The sequence below is a fragment of the Nestor notabilis genome, unplaced genomic scaffold (assembly GCF_000696875.1).
Source record: "Nestor notabilis isolate BGI_N333 unplaced genomic scaffold, ASM69687v1 scaffold7601, whole genome shotgun sequence".
Lineage (NCBI taxonomy): Eukaryota > Metazoa > Chordata > Aves > Psittaciformes > Psittacidae > Nestor > Nestor notabilis.
Window position 1 is genome coordinate 5,250 of NW_009913281.1, and position 20,862 is coordinate 26,111.

The 20,862-nt window shown below is 39.2% G+C and overlaps 1 protein-coding gene across 1 annotated transcript in view; it reads right to left on the reverse strand.

Moving 5' to 3' along the window:
• Positions 1 to 614: 614 nt before the first annotated feature.
• The window catches only part of FOXN1 (forkhead box N1), a 49,310-nt gene continuing 29,062 nt past the window's right edge, over positions 615 to 20,862 (reverse strand). The window contains exons 3-9 of the mRNA XM_010023134.1: positions 18,689 to 19,192; positions 16,410 to 16,520; positions 11,061 to 11,188; positions 10,150 to 10,246; positions 4,305 to 4,512; positions 2,660 to 3,187; positions 615 to 883 (exon numbers count right to left, since the gene is read on the reverse strand). Of these exons, the coding sequence (XP_010021436.1) occupies positions 615 to 883; positions 2,660 to 3,187; positions 4,305 to 4,512; positions 10,150 to 10,246; positions 11,061 to 11,188; positions 16,410 to 16,520; positions 18,689 to 19,192 (1,845 nt within the window). The remainder of the gene's footprint in view (positions 884 to 2,659; positions 3,188 to 4,304; positions 4,513 to 10,149; positions 10,247 to 11,060; positions 11,189 to 16,409; positions 16,521 to 18,688; positions 19,193 to 20,862) is intronic.

Sequence of the window (20,862 nt, forward strand, 5' to 3'; positions counted from 1 at the left end):
AATTTCTTTTTTAAACATAGTAAAACTTAGATTTTTTGCTAAACTCTATCTGTTGCTTTGGTTTAGTCTGGCAGCAGCTAGTCCTCTATCTTCTAATACTTGCAGAGTTTTCAGTTTATGTTCTTGTTTACCAAACCCCAGAACTTCTTTCCGGGGGACTATAAATGTTTTAATATGCAGATTTTTGAGTTGTCTGTGGATGATGTTGTTGCCATCACTGGCTCCAAGAAATAAGTTACATTAGTGTGTGCTTTGGCTTCAGTGTTCGTTTGCAAGCAGCTTTCATTTAAAAAAAGAAAAGAAAAAAGTCAATAATTTGTTTTCCTCTTATAGTCATTTGTTTGTGGAAGATAGAGAAGTTGAGTGGCTTGATAAAATGGTGTTGACCAGTTCAGCCGTTAACAATATTATCTTTAAATAGTCTTAAATTTTCTTAGTATCTGTCTGTAGAAAATTGTCATAGTAAAGCTACATATCCTGCGGGTGAGTTCTGGAAAAAGATTATTCTTATTCCTGTGGGCACAGTTTCAGCTGACATAAATCAGGTGGGTAAGTGTGTATGATGGTTAGGACTGTATTCAGACCAAGTAATAATAATTAGGTTGGTGCGTGGTTCACATTAGTGCTATAGGTTTGGATCCAGAATTACTTAGGTAGGCAGGAGACACTGTATCCAATTCCATAAAGGCAGAATAAAGAGTAGTGAGCTGTAGGTCGGGGACGTTGCTGTGTGGGGTTCCATTCTGGATGTTGATGCTGTTGCTGCTGGTGTTCTCCATCTGGCAGTGAGAAGGGAAACACTGGGAAGACATTGGAGATGATGAAATGAGAACTAGGGGATCCACAGCTAAGCTGTCGTCTTTCAGCTCCTCCCAGAGGTTTCCTATAACAAAACAAAAGGGGTTGAGTCAACTTCCTTTATATGTGCTTTTTGAACACTGTTTTACAGAAGTCACTAATTATACAGTTAGTATGCTGTATGTGTAGGTGTTCTTAATCACCTGTGATTGAGAAAGGAAAAGGATTGCGTAGATTATTTACTAGTTATTATTTGTCTGTCACCATAAGAAATTTAAATCTGGGAGAAAGCAGCATTAGTTTAAGAAAATTATTTCACTTGATAATTAAGATTCTCTTGCAAATGTGTACTTATGAAGCATAACTTCTATTTGAAAGAAACCTCAAATCACTAATTTTGAAAAAGGAAATTGCCTCTGTTATCTTTATAAGTTATGGAAGACCTGATGGCACTTTATGGGACAAACCTGCAAATGTTTGGCCTTCTCATGCAAACTAAATCACTGGTTGTCTGATTGACCTGACAAATCAAAAGATCTGAAATGGTACTTTTTTCTAATGTGTACCAGAACGTTTCTCATCTTTCTGTGCATATCACAGCAAAAGCCTGAAATAAGTTACTGCAGGAGAGCTGTATTTTTCATAGTCATCATTGAAGATTTCTTTGTGGGGGCTACTTCAAAGCTATACCCACTGTCTGCAGACTATCAAATGGGGTAATGTTTAGCCATTTACTAGAATAATTTTGATTTTTTAAAAGAATTATTTTTAATGCATGTGTGCATAATGATTTTGCTCCAGCTGTGCAGGCCTTGCCTTAAATTCTAATTTGAGATTTGATAATTTTGATGGAATTGTACCAGATTGGTGAAGCATACAGAATATTCACGGTATAAATGAGCATGTTCCAGAATAACTGAGTGAAGTGGGAAGAGGTTCAGAGAAATGTGTGGAATACCTGAAAGAGGAAGAAGCTGAGGATTCAAAAAACCCTATTATTAATCTTAGTAAGTGATCTGGGCATGGCAGGATTGTGGAATAGTTGTGACAGCACAATGGTACTTGCTGAGTCATGTAGATTATGAAGATATGTTTCTTTTGCTCTGTCTTTTGGGTTGCTTTGATGCCAAGTTTTGCCTGTTCAGGAAGGCAGTTTTTGCATGTTATGTGGTACAGCAAGAGCTTTATCATTTGGAACCCACAGGTTTTATTTATATATAAACACATATATAAATATATATTATATATATCGATACACATATACACACATTGTGGGTTGTTTTTTTTCCTTATTTTTGAGGGAAAGCTATGTTCTTAGTGTTCAAAATCGTGTCCATTCAAGATGATTCAATTATTTCACATTAAAAAACCCCTTCATTTGTCAGCATCACATGACTAAGTATTTAAGAACACACATTGGAAATATGCCCTGAATGAATGCCTTGTGAAAGAGTTAACAGCATTCCTGTGAGCAGAGATGTGGAAGGAGTTTGAATATTGAGAAAGAAAAATATTAACGTGTTAATTCAGTCAAAGTGACTTCTCACTGTGCCTCTCACACGAGAATTCTCTTGATTTGCCACAGTAGTTGTGCATGTGTAGTTTTGAGAAACGTTAATTTAAAAAATACATTTTAAGTACTGTATTGTAATATTTAATATCAAGAGTAAGCACTTGGGTTTTTAAAACTCTGGATGTAAATCTGTTGTGCAGAATCATGTAACCTGGTAAGCAGGTCTTTGTAGCAGTGGCAAGGACAAGTAGCTAAGAAAGAAGGACATACATGCATCCGTTGCAGGTTGTGATGTGATGTAATGTAATAAGCCTGACTCTACAAAATATAAATGCCTGAGATGCCTACCTTGGAGATCAAAATCAGTCAGGGATGGATTAAGAGCATCTATATCATTGCTGAGATCTCCTTCCTGCATGAGTGTGTCCTGCATTGTCCTGGCTGTAGAGTGCTCTGTCAGCATCTTCACTCCACAGCTTGGGGGGGTCTGAGCCGGCAGCGGCGAGTCCTGGGTGATGCTGGGCTGAGTTCTGAGTTCACTTTGAGCCTCCACAGAAGGAAAAAGGGTCTGAGGGTCGGGTGACTGTTGCATTAATGTACTTGAGATTTGAGGAAAACCCTGTGGTGATGTATAGCACGCAGTTTGCTGCCCCCCGAGCAAATTCGGCAATGGGTTCTTGACATGTAGAGCTCCTGATGCGTGGATACTATGTAATGGCTGTGGTATACCGGAGGAAAGCGAGGGCTCGCATAAGGAATGGGATTGGACTGCCATCTGCCTGGAAAGGGATGCAGTTGCAACGCCAGTCGGACTGCAGGACATCATTGAAGATCTCAGCTTTTCACTTTTGTCGCCTATCAGCGTGTCAAGTTCTTCTACAAAACAAGAAAAGAGTCCGTGATTGACTTACTCCTAACAGAGCCTCAGTCTTTACAGCTTGCAGCTGTAATTCTAGTGTTCCTCAGGAAATGGGAGAGTGTAATGGCAAACAAGAGTGCTAACCCATGTATGATAACTCCAAAGGCCTGAAATGCTTTTCTAAATTAGCATTGCCAAGTGAGTATATAGTAAATTGCACCTTGTGTTTAAAGGCTGGATGCTATCAGTTAATTTAAAATTTTATTATCTAGTACTTATTTCAGTGTTGGTTTTACTTTAAAGTTTAATCACATGTCAAGAGAAAATGTTCCCTTTAAAGCTTCTTTGTGCCTATTTGGATGCAGTCCTGCAAAACCAGATCTTACTTAATTCTGCTTTTAATTTTTATTCCTTGCTTTGCCAGTGTCCTGGGTTCAGCTACAGCAGTCATTTTTGTCCTTCTTAGTAGCTGGTGCAGTGCTGTGTTTCTGACTTTCAGCCTGGGAACAACCCTGATAACACTGATATTTTTAGTTGTTACTAAGTAATGTTTACTCCGACCAAGGACTTTCTCAGTCCCACGTTCTGCCAGGGAGGAGGGGAAGCTGGGAGGAAGCAGAGACAGGACACCTGACCCAAAATGGCCAAAGGGGTATTCCATATCACAGCACGTCATGCCCAGTATATAAAATGGGGGGAGTTACCCAGAAGGCCCAGATCACTACTCGGGTCGGGCTGGGTATTGGTCAGCAGGTGGTGAGCAATTGTATCCTCTCCCCTTGTTATTTCCCTTGTCATAATTATTATTATTAGGTGGTAGCAGTAGTGGTTTTGTATTATACCTTAGTTACTGGACTGCTCTTATCTCAACCCATGGGAGTTGCATTCCTCCGATTCTCCTCCCCATCCCTCTGGGAGCAGGGGGAGGAAGAAGGGGGAGAATGAGCGAGAGGCTGCATGGTTCCGAGTTACCAGCTGGGCTTAAACCACGACAGCCAATCACTTTATAACCAGGAAAATTCTTAAATGTTTTCCTAAATCCTGTATAAATTCTCTTATAGAGCTTGATGTCTATTGCAAAGAAAAATTCTGAGTTCCACTGTCTGGGAACAAATACACTAACACATTACTGACCTGGCTTTGCCATACTCTTCCTTACAGCAACTGGGTCTTTCCTCTTCCATTTCTGAAGCTCCTCCTGCATCTTATCGATTTTGGCTGGATTCAGAGCCCATAAACAGCCTTTCCGAGAAGAATTGCCTGACTTGTTTTCAACCTTCTCAAAGCATTTGTTCAAAGATAAGTTGTGGCGTACAGAATTCTTCCAGCCGTCCGGAGCTGTCTGGAAAAACAAATCCAGTCTAAGAATGGAACTTGAAGGAAAAAATACAAATATATTTCTCTGTTTTGACTGGTTAGATTATACTTTCTACAATATGAAACTGGTACCTTAGAAGGAAGCCACAAAAATGTTACAGTCATGTTGTGTGGGAAGAGAGGAATCAGAAAACATAGTTACCCATCTTCTAAGCAAAAGATTCGCCTTGTCAGAGGGGCTGCTGAGTGTTTGAGGGTGAATTTGCAAATTACAAGAATTAAATGTCTTAAAGAGTTATATTGCAGAACTGTGAACTAACAGGAAATCTCCTTAATCCCTTTTGGAACACCTAGAAATAGTTCAAACACTTAGTTGAAGAGTTATGTGCCACTTTGATTCAAATGAAGTGTCCAGGCAGACTTCAAAAGTGTTTTGGCATGCTGCTGGAGGTGTAGCCAATTACATAACCAAATGGTTTAATCACAAGCCCTGCAGATGAGATACAGGTTCCTACATCTGATCACTGCATCTTGTTGCTTTGCATTTATTTTTAACTTGGTAGTGGAAGCTGGAAGGTTCTTTAGACTGAAAAATGCATGTGAGCTTCATTAAAATGATTCTTCTGTTTTTATTTATGATGTTTCTGATTGATGAGGGAAACAAAATTCCCTCCGTTCTCTGAGGAAAGGTTTGCATTCGACTGCAAGAATGGAAAGAAAAGAAAACCTAGTGCAAACCCTCAGTTTATACAAGTTAAGCTTTACAATATTTCTGTTTTCCCTGATTGCTTGTAGAAGAACATTGAAAATTAATATTGCTGTGAGGGATGAAGAGGGAAATACCCAGCAAAACAGTCATGCTCAGATTCTGATGGGAAATGCTTGTTTGCTTGCTAGTCTGAAATGCTATCTTGAAGAAATAGCACTGTATGTTTTTATTGCCTTTTGGTTTTTCTGGTGCGTGTTTATTTGATCTCACTCATTTCTGTTTCCTTAGTCATCCAGCCAGAAAATGCTGCCCATCACATTAAGGCTTTGTAAATTAGTACACACACTCATATCAGAAGATTCCTACAGTAAGTTACTGATGTGTCACTTCCTTGCTTTTCATTTGGTAGGTTCTGTACGATGCTGTTCGTTGCAGATATAAGTAGAACTGTCTTAGCTCATTGCCACTGCAGTGTAATCTCGAAAAAAAAAAAAGGGAGTGGGAAAAGTGACTTCTTGTGCAGTGGCAGGAATCAACCTGAGAAACCCAACTTCCTTGTAGCAAATGCAAGTGCTCATCCAGCTACACCTCCCCTGTCACTGTAGCAACAGTTAAACCCCCAAAATTGTAGCTTTATCCGTGTCAGTTAAATGATTCTTTCCAAAGGGTCTGCATTTGCAGAGATGAGAAATCTCAAGAGAGAGAGGCTTCAGAGCTCATCAGATTACAAGGAGTGTAGAGTATGTGAGGCCTTTTTGTTTTGTTTTGTTTTAATCAGTTTTGGATGCTTTTTCTTGTTTCCAGAAAATCCTCAGCTGTTTCTCATAAGAGTTAAATCAAACAACTCTCTGAAAGGTGGGTGACATTGTTTGTGTGCCACTATTGATTCATATTCATGGATGTAAAATATTGGTCGCTGCAATTGTTTACATCAGCCACAGAGAATTACTGACCGGAGAGCACAAGAAATAAAAGTGGTTTTTCATAGTCTTTCTAAAGATGTTAAAAATGAAAATTTCCTTTCTGTGCACATTGTTTCCTTTCCATTCTTAGGCCTTATTTATAGGGATCATTCGCTTGTAGAAAGCAGCTTTTGTATGGTTTCTCTAAATGTTGCCTGGAATAACAGATCTCCTCTAAGACCATCTTTTATAAATGGACTTGTGTCCATTCTTGCTTTCACATGCTACACCCTGCGTTTTTGAACATAATTTGACAGAAATTCTTCTATTATCAGGAATGCAAAATTTAGTGGGTTAAGGTGTTAAAAGCCTTACTAAAGAATTCGAGGGTCAAATTTAACACTTGCTTTCTTAATTTAAAAAGTTAATCACTTGTGGAACTTAAGTACATGTTATTTACTAAAAAAGAAGCTGTTTTCCCTTCATAGCAGCATAATTTCTACCCTTTTGGCCCACCTGATGTCAGCATTTCACTATTCTGTCAGCCAGTCCCATAGGTGAGACACTGTGCTTTTCTGTTTAAACAGAAAAAGGGCAAAACATCCCTTTTTAAACTCTGCCATAGGGTAATACTAAAGCTGATGAATCAATTTTTCTCCCTTGCAGATAATATTCAAGCTGCTTTGTGGCAGTTCCAAAAGTAAATAGAAATGTTTCTCCTAGGTAAAATGTGTGCTTAGCTACTGAAGAAGCTGACCTGGAAGAATATTCACGATTGTGCCCTGCACAGGAGGCTGTATCTAGACAGGATAATTAGTGTTTCTGCTAAGCACCAGGGAAGATGGGAGTGGCATGTGTTTCTCAGAGCTTTTCAGAATGTGTGGGGGTGTAAACTATGGGATAGTTTTAGAAACGTAAGAGCAAAAAGTACACGGATTTCTGTTGGAGTCTGCTGCCAAGAGCTGAGCAGGTTCTTGCATTAAACTTGGGATTGCTGAGCAGTGAAAACCAGTCATTTACCCAGGTAGGCCCTGAAGGAACACTCCAGCAGCATATTCATGTTACGACTCTGCTACCAGTTTAAGTTAATATTTGTTAAAGAACTGAGCTCTGGCTCCTGCAGTTGCCCTTGTACAGTTGGAATCTCCTGGCTACGGCTCTGTTTTGCCGTTGCCGCACTCAGCGGAGCATGGATGAAGCTGTGTAGAGTTGGACACTGCAAGAGAATACTTGCTACTCTAAGTTCATCAGACCACAGACCTTCCTAACCTCTTGGACCACTGGCAATAACTCCAATTAATAAGATTAAAGCTTACTGTTAGACTCACTAATCACAACAAAGACAAAAAGGATGACAAGCAAAAAATATTACTGCACAGACCCATTGATCCTGACCGCCTCTTGAAGTTTAAAGAGTTCAGTGATCTTGCAAAACCCTTTCTCTTTAAATCTAGGTCTCAAGAGAAGGGAGAGGTACATCAAAGAGTAATTCAACTTTAGCTGCGTAGATGTTTTTTTTAGGACGTAGGAGTTGGATTGCTCTGTTTCAACTAGAAATGAGATTGTTGCATCATAGAAACTAAATTTGCTGTGGCAGCGAATACAAGTTAATTTGACTAGGCTTGTATCATCTAATGTCTCGCAGCAAGATTCTGTGTACACTTGTACTCTGTTTCTCTCCAACTTTAATTGCTTCCCCCTCTCCCTGTTGTATCCTGCTGTTTAGAGAGTTCTGGTAGCAATAACAAAATATTCTTTGATTTTTATAATCCTTTATCTTGCTGAAGACCGTATTTGTAAGTAAAATACTACAGAAAGCTGTCACAAAATAGTGACAGTCACAAAAAATCTTCCAGTAGTACCCCCTGCGTCATTCCTTTCCTATGATGCATATGGCAGCAGTAACCTCGTTCTCATCAATTTTTAAATTATTTAGGAAAAAGACCAAGTTCTGATAAGAAGAGAAAAGTTTAGATTAGTTGTAAAACAGTTATTTAAAGCTGGATAGAAATAAACCTTCTGTCCAGCTGAGCATGTGTATCCACACATCTGTCTGTACACACACAGGCAGATGTGAACAGACCTATTGTACAAATATACACACAAAATATCACAGTATCTACAGCACACAATATTTACACACAACATAGAGATGAGGAGAGGCTGTGTATCTCCCGAATGTTTCTGCTGTGCCAGAATGACTTCAGGACCAGGAAGGTGACACCTGCAGAGGTTCTGTCTCGTGTCAGAGGAATTCTGTGCATGTCGGCAGCAGCAGCATTTGGTTTGCAACCTGCTGCTTAATTTTATAACTGATGGTGTTGTAAGACTAAGGAGAATTAACTCCAGTTTGGTCTGATGAATAAATGAGGACATGCCTGTAAAACTTACTTTTAATATTCCCACCTCTCTGCTTGAAACTCATGTTATTTTTCCAGAAAACACTGATCAGATGGGATGTATTCTGTGATCTGTGTGTTAATACTGGTGAGTGGAGCTCCACAAAATACCATTTTCAAGATACTGGGACCCAGGGCCTTTTCCACAATCCTCAAACTATTTTCTTTTGGATTATTAATATTTTTTTCAGCTAGTGGTAAATGCATGGGAAATAGAGTTAATCTTCTGGTAGGGACAAAATATACATTTTGAAATTTCTTCTTGTGAAAATGACAAAAAATTCTCAACTACTATGTTCTTGTCACGTGCCATTCTGCCCTTTTTCCTTTCCCTGTTCAGATTACTCTCATTGCTTAATTTTATGTGTGTTTTGCCTAAAAATCAGTTGTGTCCCTGTGACTTGAAGTGTTTCAGATTTGTTTCAGTGGATTATGAGCAGGCATGCTGTGATATAACACTGTTTGAATTGTGAGGGTACGTTTCTTTCTTTTTTCCCTCCCTTCTCTTGCTAGTAGCAAACAGTACAGCAGCTGGTGATTCCTTTGGGAGGAAACCTTGGAATACAGAAGTGTAATGGATCCTAACAGTTCTTCCTTCATGATAGCTAATGGGTATTCTTCTTTTCTAGTTACTGACATGTTCAGTTTTTCTTTTTTCTGGGCATTATTTATCCTCAGTGTCCAAAACCATGGCAAACTTGTATCTGAACATTGATTTCTAGTCATTCTTAGAGTTCTGAATACAAATGTTCCAATTGCCTTTCTGTAGCTGCTTTAAATTTGGTTGAATTGCTGCATGTTTATTTGCACTGGAAACTTAACAGACTCTTGTTGCTTTATTTTTCATTTCTGGGTCTTGCTAACAGTTGCAGGTCACCTGGTCTGGACTTTCAGTGAGATGTTTTTGAAGGCTCAGCAATAATAAAGCTCTGTGTTGAGCAGCAGTTGATGATTCTATTACAGCTCTTTTTAAAACCTTCTCTGTAATCCTTCCGCTCTTGGATCATGCACTGACTAATCTCTTTCCACTTGCAGTCTAAGTGCAAGAAACCATTCTCTTATAGGATGGATTTATATTTCAATAGCAACTGCTGCAAACCATACACCCTCACCTTCACCAACATTACTGTGTAATTATGAGCTTAATACCATTTATCACATATTATACTTCTCTTTGTACAGTGTATGCAAGTGATGAAGTTGCCCAAGACTGATATCCCAGCCCCAGAACAGAGCAAGATAACCTTGAACCTCTGCTTCCACATGAGTCTGGAGGTGCTACTGGTGGCAGAAGAAGCCACAAGACCAGTTCTGCCTGTATTTGAGATCAGAGAGGAGGGAATGGATATATTTTTAAAAATATTTATCCTTTCAGTGAGTTGTTAGCGAGGAACAGCCACTGTTACCTGTGAACTCTTGGAACAGTTCTTAATATCTTTCTGTGTTAAATATTGCCACATATCATGTTCACGTATCTTCCTAGGCTTAAAATGCTGGGTAGTTTGTGATCATGAAGGTATATAGTGTATATTTGATTTGATATTAATCTGCCTAAGAAGAGATCCCTTTTCAGAGCTTGAATACCCTTTCTTATTCCCTCTGCTGCCAGGTAAGCTGAGAGAGAGATTTCCCCCCATCCCCGTGGCACTCACCTTAAAGTAAGGGAAGTGTTCCGTCATGAAATTGTAAATCTCACTGACTGGCAAACTCCCTGTCTTGCTGTTTTTGAGTGCCATGAAGATCAGGATGCTTTAGAGAGAGAAAGAAAACATCTTAGCCTGTTCTGTTTGACTTCTTGGAAGCAGAAAAAAAGACTGTTTTTCAGTGTGTGTAATTACTGTGGCTTGCAAAGTCTGAGCATGAACACTGATGATGCTCAAAGTTTCCACCCAGTTGTTTACAAGCAATTTCCTTACACTGCTTAACTTCTGGAGGTAATTCTCAACGCACATATAGAAGGTCCAGCCAGGGCTTAAAATAAAGTAATACAAGATGGAATCAAGTCCACAGCCTTCAAATCCTGCTAATGTGCATTTTCTTCAGGTTGTGTTTGAATGATAAAGGCCAGAAAAAGAGTGTCAAACTGACAATGACAGAAGGTACAATTAAAATGTAATTGTCTGATCTACTGTGTTAGGCTGCTCTTTCGGGGCTAAGCCTGTGTGGTGACTGGCATATCTGATACTGTTTTTAGGCATTTCCTCGCCCTAGTAAGTGTATTAAAAACATCAGATTTAATACAGGTCCTGGAAAAGACAAGTAAGGGTGATCAGTCTTGTGCTGCACCTAAGGTGCTTTGCAGCACCTAAGATTCTGTGTTGGAGAAAAATCTAGCTGTTGTGGGGTTATCAAAACTGTTCACAAGCTTTACAACATTGCTTTCCCTCTGCCTTGGCCCCAGAGTTTGGAACATGTTGTGATTCATACAAACATGGCAGAGCACACTGGGAACAAGACAAATAAGAATAAGAATAAGCATGTTATTGCAAATAATGCTGGAAATAGGCCATGGGTAAACAGTGTATTTCCTGTAACATTACGACTTGAGACAGTATTTTATTACCTGTAGGAGTAGATGGGCTTGGGAAACAAAGGCTGCTGGGATTCTTGACTGCTTTGAGGAGCAATTCGTTGGTAAGGGTAGTGTGAAGAAGTAATGTAAGTCACGGGATAGCTGCCTCCCGAGGGATACTGGTGGTAGAATAAAAGAGATGTTACTTAACGTATCAACAAGCTTTCAAAAACACTTATTTCTTAATAACAGGATTAAACTATTAGTTCTGAGGATGTTGTCTTCTGCCTATGTTTCATACCTGTTACATCAACCCAGATGTAAAGTCTTTCTAGCATGGTATTGGAAGATGTTACTATTACTAGTTCGTGCCCAAGAAGTAGAAGAACCAGGGCATGGATGAGGAGGAGCTCACTGATACGTTGGCTGTTACCAGATGCTGTTTAGTGTGTTCCAAATTGAAATATGTAAAAAAAATACTTTTTTTATTGCCTGCTGTGCTGAGTTCTTGTGAAAAATGGGAATAACTGTGCCCTAGTCTCCAGACAATTCATCCCTAAGCATCTGTTCAATTTGCTGTTATCGGGCAAGGCAGTAAAAACCCCCAAACAACAACCACCAAAGCTGTAGTGGATGGCATCACAATATACGTAAAGTGAGTGTACTATTACAGGATAAGTTACTAGTGTCATTCCAGGGGCCAGTTGAGTGGCATATGAGACATTTCTTGTAGGTGGTTTTCATAATACTTCCCTTGTACTGAAGCTCTGAAGCTGCTTTCATAGTCAGTGGCAAGAAACAGGCTTCTTCAAGGGGCTGGGAGTTTAAGTGCTGTTACCACCACCTCAAGCAGCTGCTTTTTTCCCCCCCATTTTCTTTATCAGAAAGCTAAAAAGGCTAGCCAGGATACCTGAAATCAGATAGCATTTGTGCTACTGTCACCCAACCCCTTAGGACAAGCAGCAGAATGCTCCCCAAGACTGAAGTGCTAAGTTGTCTCCTCAGCAGATATTGAAGCCTGTCCAGCTCTAAAGAGACACTAAAGAGACACTAAAGAAATCACTGGCCTGTCATGCAATCACCAGGATAGAGATACACCCATGCAAAAAAATAGGTGAAAGAGGGGAGATAACACACACAGATAGCCTTGATTGCATCAGAGTTTCTGTAGGTTTGCTCTCAATTTTTTAACACAGCAGTTGGTCACCTATTTCTTTTCCAAATTACAGTTTAAACCTGCTGGTGAGCAACTTTCAAGAACAAAGAAACACTGCTCTGCTAAGGTGAGATACTATCAGTTGGCTCTCCGAGAGCCAAAGGCTACCACTGAACTCGGAGCTCAGTGTGAGAGGAATTTCTGCCTCTTACAGATGAATCTTCACAGATGCAGGGCTAGGGCATGGCCAAAATTAGAAGTCATGTCATATGCTATTAAAAAACTACCTGCATGCCTTCCCTAGTACTCAAAGGTTGCTGAGCCCTGTTCCAGTGTTTTACTGCTTAGCTCTAAAAGTCCTGTGTCATGAGGTTTTTATAGCTTCTTTGAAAGATTATAATGTAGCTTTTGGGACTGGTTGGGAAAATTTCCTTGGTAATTTATACATCTCCGTAGTTTCTTACTGTCATTCCTATTTTCAGACCAATAGCTTCTGTTGCTTTTGGTCTTTGCCCCCTTAAAATGCCTGTGAGGGATTATCATGTGCTTGCAAAATGTTCATAGTTTATGTGTTTATTCTGGACTCTGAATAATTTATTTCAGTTTCTAAGTAATTTTGCTGTTGCTTGAGTTTTTTGTCTGTTTGCTTTTATCTTTCTAACATTGAACTGCCTGAAATGGAATGTGGAAAAACATACTGAATACACTAACTTATTTGCTATGGTAAGCAGGGTGAAAGAAATGAGATGTACATAATTCATCATGTCCTGCTTTGTTAGGCTAAATCCTGGTCAAAACTGCAGTCTCCACGTTAGCCTTGAACTATTTTCCACATGCAGTTCTGTGCTGCCTGTGTTGTTGCATGGTGTGTGGGATTTGCACCAAGGTAGAAAACTGGGTAATTCATACAATAATTTTGATTTTATTAGTCTTGGTGGCTCTTTGAAAGGAAAGAATACAATGATGGGGCTGCTTGTGATGTCATCAGCAAGGGCAAGAACTGGGTATTTTAAGGATTATTTCTGTTTTATTGGTTTCATTACTCCTTTTTGAGGGAACAGAGGCTGGGGAATGGTCTGGTATGACAGGCTTGAGCTGGTTTTACAGTCGCACAACTGGCATGAAAGGTGTCCATGTTTTATGGTGGGTGGGTAAGTGACTTCAGTAAGTGTCTGCTACTTCTTTCAGGTCAACAAGAAGTAATTTTTTTTATGAATCATCATCTGTGTTGTGTCCAGCAAAGGGGAAGGTGAGGCCATTTTATCATTTGGACAAACTTAACCAAAGAGTTGATGTCTCTCATCCCTTTAATGAAAAGTGAGGCATAGTTTGAACATCTTTCACTTCAGGCTAAAGGGCCCGTTCTCTGGAGTGTAACTTCCTAGTGATTTTAATTGCACTGCTCCATTCAAATTTGAAATGTAAAGTATTAATAATAGAGCTGCTTCATGCAAAAGATGTTATTCCACTTCTCTGTCTTGTATCACATGTTCTTTCATTTTCCAGTGTCTGATTATGGCACACAGACAGCAATTCTACCTGTTATGATGCTGGCTGCTTATGCCTATTGTTTCTTTCCTCTGAGTAGTAGAACATGTTGCCATACTTTTACTATAATAACATTAAGAAGCACAAATATTGAAAAGTCTAACAGAAACCTGCTGCATGTAAGAGATCTGTCACAGTGCCAGCCTGCAGGTGGATGGAAGCCTTTCCTCTTAGTTCTTGTTGGATCTTGCCTAGCAGCTCGCAGAAGGTGTATTTGAGCTTTAATTTTGCCAATGTGTAGTAATAGTTCTAGTGTGAACTCAGCAGTGACAGAGGAGGGGTGTCTGCCACAGGATGAATAAAGAAATTAGAAATATCCAATAAGTTAACAGCTGACTGGAGTTTCTGTTAAAGCAACCTGACATTTATACTGTCCGTGAGATCTGTGGCACATCCACAGTGTCTATACTGCAGTCCCTGTGGGGAGCTAGTTTATATTTGCAGTAGGTTAATCCTTCATCTGGGACCCTTTTCTTCTAAAATAACAATAAGGAAATAACCCAATTTGTAAGTTAGAATGATAGTATAATATCACCTTTCTTGTTATTCTATTTTATTACCATTTATCATTTCTAGTGAGTTTTAAGCTAACAAGGAAATTAATTATGATGATGTTGATAAAACTTAAAAGATAGTTACCTTTTTACCACATTATAGGGGAAAAGAAGTTGTTCAGTAAGTTCTGGCTAGTGGAAAGCCAGAGTGGTAGGTAAAAGAAAAAGCCAGGAGTGAGATGGTTCTGCAGCCATACTTCCTGACCCAGTGTAGAAGAACTGCTGCTGTGCTATCTGTGCCTTCTCACGTCTGTTTAGCAGTTGTATACTTGACAATGAACCTGAGTTGAGAAGTTGGTACTTGAGAGTACTCATTGAGCTTTGTCACACCAGCCTGTGGATGAGTTTAACTGTCCCAGACACTAGAAGTTCAAAAAGGCCAGAAAAGCTCTCCAAGTGGTTGATACAGTCAGTCCCTATTTTATTCCATTCTATATTTGAGGGGCTATCTACTATAATAATGAAACATCTTCCTTTAAGTTTCAGTAGACATGTGGGGGATTTATAAGTGTAAGAAAAACACAAATATGAAAATCCACTACTGTGAATGGAATTCTTACATTCCTCCTTAGTCGTGTTTTACCACATTAACAACTAAAATTCCTAACCAGTCACCTGTGACAGCTGATTTAATTTTATCAGTTATGATAAAATCCCAATATATGTCTATTCTTGTTCTTTATGGTCATTCAGCATCTGTTTTCAGATGTTACTTGAGTTTCCTCTATAAGAAAATCATGCCAAAAATAACCTTTCTTTTTCCTCATGAGGGACTAAATCCTGATAATGAATGGTATGATTATTATTTCAATGTTTCAGACTAGTAGCACCATATGAATTAATCCCAGTGAAATATCATACATTAACCTGCTCTTTGTTTTCTTTGCACAGTTTGAAATCACTGCTCTGTTAGTCACAGGTTTTATACTTCTTGAGCAAGTTGAATGAGATGGTACAGTTGATTCCACAATATCCGTCACCAGCCACTGGGATCAAAAGAAGTCCTAACTCAAGTGGGAGCTTTTATGTTCAAATATTTTATATATATGAATTTGCTGTAAGTTTAATTCAGTTCTAAAGGTTGGGAGCTTTGGTGGTTGTGCTGGTTTTGTATATGGATTTCTGCCTCTGTAGCTGAAAAATCCTCATTGCCTTGATTTCACCTTAAATAAGTTTTGGGGTTTGTTTGTTTTAAATAGGGTGTTTGAAGCAATATTTCCAATGCATTGAACATTTATATCTACAGGAAATTATTTAAAGACGTTTCAGAGTCATGAAAATTACTTTCTGTAACACACACCCTCCATCTACACCAGGTTTTCAAAGCTCAGTAGACCACACTCACTAACCTCTATAAATAGGTACTAGGATCACATGTATTAAGGATTAAGGTATGTATGTATGATCTTACAGAGATACTGTGTATATAATGCTTTGAAAATATGAACTGACCTGTATTCAAATGCCATCTAAACACACTTAAGAACAAGGTGCCAGTTACTCCCGTGCATTTTTTGTATTAATAATATAGTTACATTACAGAAGAACAACCCTAATATTGTGCATTCTCATGCATCATCAGCATTATTGTCAATTATGCTTCAGCTGAATAATCTTTCACTGGAGATGATGTAACAGACAAAAGATTGCAAAAGAGATGTGTGTGCTGTCAAGCACAAGGAGAATGAGCATTCTCCTGCTGTTAATGTCTTGCTTTAAGAGTGGTTTTCTGTGTTTATCTGAATTTTCAGTATGCAGTCATGTATGTTTAATTTCTTATTCTGAAGTTAAATCACAGTTAATTCCCTGGGATCCTGAAACGCCAACAACACTTATGTTGATAATTTATCTGCTTTCAAAGTCAGTTTTCTTGAGCATGACGGTGAAAACATAAATAAGCAGAACTGAGATTCCATTTTACAAAGCTGTTTTTCCCTTTTTTCTTCCCCCCATGCATTAATATTTAAAAATGCATTTAGATGTGGTTCTTGTAAGATCTTATTGTCATAAAAAGAATGTATGTGTATAAACATGGCCCCACAAGCATGAATTTAGCAGTATTGTTTCATCTGTCTTTTTGCATTACTACCGTAACTACTGTATCATTATATGCAGGGGATTTGGTCTCTATATTGTACTGACCTGATGGAAAGGATGTGAGGGGCAATACATCTGCTGCACTTGCGGCTGATAGCAGTACAAACCAGGCTGCCCTTCCAGGGGGGATGTCCTGAGCTTCATGTCTGAATCCTGCTAGAAAATATGTAAGGAAAGAGTTATTAGAGAAAACACCTCAACTTAAAATAGAGCAATTCTGTTAGTTATCATTCTGATTTGGCTTTTATTATACTTACTACTTTTCTGGACTTGATTCTGTCACAGTAAGTGTTAGATAGAATTTGGTTTACATCCTAGCATACAAAAGGAAACATTTACTGCATTTATATAATTACTACTTTAAAAAAGGAAATCCCAACCAAATTGCATGCAAAGAGCAATTCAGAAAATGCCAGTTTCTGTTTATCTTTCTTTCCTACACATACAAACTGCATACTCCAGCTTTCCTTCTGGAGTGTGCACGTGTGTCTCTCTCTCTCTCTTTTTCATACTCCTTGATTTTATCTTGCAGACTGTCAGTACCTCAAGCTGACGCTGGAGTTTTGTCATTAGCTAGAGGGTGAGGTCTGTAATGCACAGGAAAGAGGTGGCAGAGAAGGCTCAAACTAAGGGGACTACTGAATGGGATCAAGATACAGGAGACATTGTAAGAATGGGATTTATTTCTGCAACTGTGGAAATAAATGTAGAGAACTTGATCAAGTTTTAATTTCTTCCAGGTCTGCCCAGCTGCCTGTCCTGGATTCCACATGGGCCTGGGTCTGTTAAGGGCTCAGGTTCCTGAATATTAAAATTGCTGTGTAGTTGGAATGCTGAGTGCACCATATGGGGTGTGTAGTAACACCATCTGCTTTAGAAGAGCCATTTGAACAAACTGTGCTGAGCAGAGAGCTAAGATAGAGCTCCAGCAGTTCAGGGAATGTGTCTTGAGTAATGTCCTTATCCACACACCTGGTGAGTGACTTCAGGTTCCTTCCTCACTTAACATCAATGGCAGGCATTCTCTCTGAAAGCTGATGTCCTTGACATCTTATTATTTCAAGGGAGGCTGTAAATACCATCTTTTATGGTATAGGTTAGTGTAGGGGGCGTACATGTTAGACTTGGTTTGATATCCTGACACCAAGCAAATGCCACAGCCAGTGTTAATAAATATCCATATTATTCTGGTGACCATAAGATGAAGTCTATCAGAAATGTCAACTTGCCTGCAGCATGTAAGCTGTTCAAGAGAGCTGAAGTTGCTGACTGAACCAGTGGAGACATTAAGAAGCAGCCGGTCTTTTGCTGAATACTCTCACCTACTTGGTAAAGGGCTCCTGCTGCAATGGCTTTACATTCCCTAAATGTAGCAGCCCAGGGATTTGAGAAGAAAATGGGAATTTTTTTCATCAATGGCTTATAGGTTTTGTATTAAACTCATCTGACCTAGATGAGTATTTATTCAGGAAATAAGAGATTTAGATAAATTTCCTTCTTAACCTGAATTGCTTCAATCCCCAGGTATGTACCCTGACAACATCCCTCCATTCCCTGGTAAACTGTCTTAATCCAGGTGAGATGTTGGGGTTTTTTTTAAACCCTCTTTCTGTTGGTAACCCTCGAATTCTTTGACTCAACAGCAGCAATTTAGAACCAGTGGTTAAGGGCCCTCTCCTGGCAGGTGTAGTCATTCTTCTTCTCTGCTCTAGATTATAAAGATACGCTTTACACTTTGGATCCCAGCAGAGATACCTTGTGGAGATACTGGAGGGTAATTTGCCTTGCTTTTCAGGGAGCTCTGTGCTGCCTGAACTAGGCACTTGCCTCTATCCAGCATCTGAATTAGCTCTTTTCACTTTACTTTACATGGTACATACCATAAACAGATTTTGTATTTAATTTTAAGTAGTTCTGATATCTTAGAGTTTCTCTTCTATTTGCAGCTCAGCCAAGGTGTTGTAAATCTGATGCATGTGTGAAAAATACTGTTCTGAGAATTTTTGTCCCTTGGAAATACAAGTTGATGGTAACTACTGCTATAAAACCTGTTGTCAGGAAGAATCTGGATATTCAGGATTCATGTACTGTGTCTAGTGGAAAATAATTTGTCCTTGAGCACCTTTTTGAGGACCCTTTTTCAGGAGGGAAAGGCCATGAAATAGAGAACTTTGACAAGTAAGTATGGATGTCTGTTCTGAGCTCTAGCCTGCAACTTGACAAGAGACTAAATGTCCATGTAGTCATATTAAGAGATAAGAAAATAATCCCCAAAGTATATTTTTGCCATTGAAAACAGGAAAAAAGTAGAAAAAAGTACTGACCATGACTTGTGAAGTGTGATCTTGACCTGTGGTGCTGTACTGGAGGCTGTTACACCATGGTTGTTCTGTGGAGATGTTTGGAATGTGTGCAGGAAATGACTCTGACTCATCAGGACCTGTAGATCCTGGTAGACCCTCAAACCCGTCGATGCTTCTGGCATTTTTGAAGGGTGAAGCTTCTGGTGGGAGGGTTTGATGTGCTTCCTGGAAGACATCTTCACTGATCTGCCTCTTGTAAGGGTGAAAGGGGTTTCTGCTGCTCTTGAGAAACCTGTCATAATTTCCTGCAGTGCTTTCCTCGTAACTGAACCTCCTGAACTTCTCAGTGCTGAAAGATGCTTTAAATTTGTTCTTGCTGCAGTGAATTCCTTGGCTTGTAGGATATCTCCCATGAATCTGGTCCTGGACTGGAGAAGCAGGGCTGGGGCTGTGAGAAGACTCTGAGCTCTTCCTTTCTGTTCTGCTGTCTGACTCGTATGGTTGGCAATTGTAACTGGGATTATCCTGCAATGAATTATGGGCATTTATTTAGGATTAGTATGAGCAAATATTTTATTATTTTCATTATTTACAAAAAAAAGTACATTGAAAGTATATTATTGATGAGAAGTATAAAATTACAGTCCTAGCCACCTTCACGCAGAGAAGCCCTAAAAGGTCTAAGGGGTTTTCTGGTTACTTGATATCTAAACCTTTTGAAAAGTACATTAATAAAAACATTGAGAAGACTGAACTATCTTGGAAAAAACAGGATGTCTAAGGTAACTATTGACTACTTGGTCTGACAATTTCAGGGCAAAGATGATGTATGATCAAGTGGTGAAAGATTAAATGACAGGAATATGATAAGTGCAAGTCTTGTCATATACAAGTTTAGTCAAATAAGCTTGATCTCATTCTCTGATGGTGTTACAAGCTGCCAGATATGTTGATAGTTACATCACTTCCTTTCATTAACATAGCCACACTCATTCTGTGAGACAGGGAGGCTCTAAGCAGACATCTGAACCTTCTTCCTGTCTCATCTCCTCCCTTCCCTTTTGCACTTCAGCAAAAAGAAAATAATAGCTACTGAAGTGCTCTTTAATCTAGAAGAGAAAGGCTTAACAAGAACTAGTGTCTGGATCCTGGAGCTGAACACATCCAGCTTAGAAATTATGCATGTTTTCCCTGACATCAAGGATGAGTAACAACTTGGATGCCTGTTGACAGGACGAGCTTAAGTCAAGAGCAGGTTATTGTGCTCAGCGAAGGGGAAAATATAATGTTCTGTGTTACACAAAAAGTTAGACCAGATGATCAAGTGGTCCCCTTCGTCCTTTCCCTTCCAAATCCAAGTTGGTCTTTACAGTACTTTAGAAGAGGTAAAGGAATATGTGCCTTCCTGGAAGAACCACATTCCAAGAAGTCCCAAAGGGAAGTTAGCCTAAAAGCCAGTGCTTTCTGCAGAGTGAAGCATGGCACAGCTGCTTCATTCTCTTGCGCCTGGGTCTGTGTTAAAGCTGTTAATGTTTTCTCCTGTCGCGGAGTCCTGCAGAAAGCAAATCTGACCTCGTGACACTTTTGCCTTCTCACATGAACATGAACTTGCTCAGTTTGTAACTTCATATTTCTTGCTTCCTTGCTCTCCTCTATAGTCCTGTATACATGTGTTTATGATACCTTTTGTTAAATAAGGATTTTACCCCCCCCCCCATATTTACTTACATTAAGTCATATAAATGGCTGTGCTGTCAATTAGATATCTTAAGGTCCTTTCCAACCCTAGCCATTCTATGACAGTGGTTATTTGGCTGTTTGTATTTGTTGTTTGATGAAAGCCACTGTTCTCAGCTATACTTTTGTTAGGAAAGGTAAACACGATGAATATACAGGCAACTGGAGAGAGATCATTTTATTCCAAACAAGTCCCAAGGAATTCTGAAGTGCTTGAAGGTATCCTCTACGTGCAGGGCGTAAACAGAAAGTTCTGATGTCTGTCTGTTCTGATGTCTGCTTTTTATTTATTTATTTTAGAAACAGGATGAGAATTACTTTAAATGCAGTATTTTTACTGGATTAGTAGCTAAATGGATTGCCTGCTTTTAAAGTAATAGGATTTTTAAGCAATCAAACAGGAAATTTAGCAAGGAGCTTAAGATTAGCTCAGAAGAATAACTCAGGCTTCTACTCTT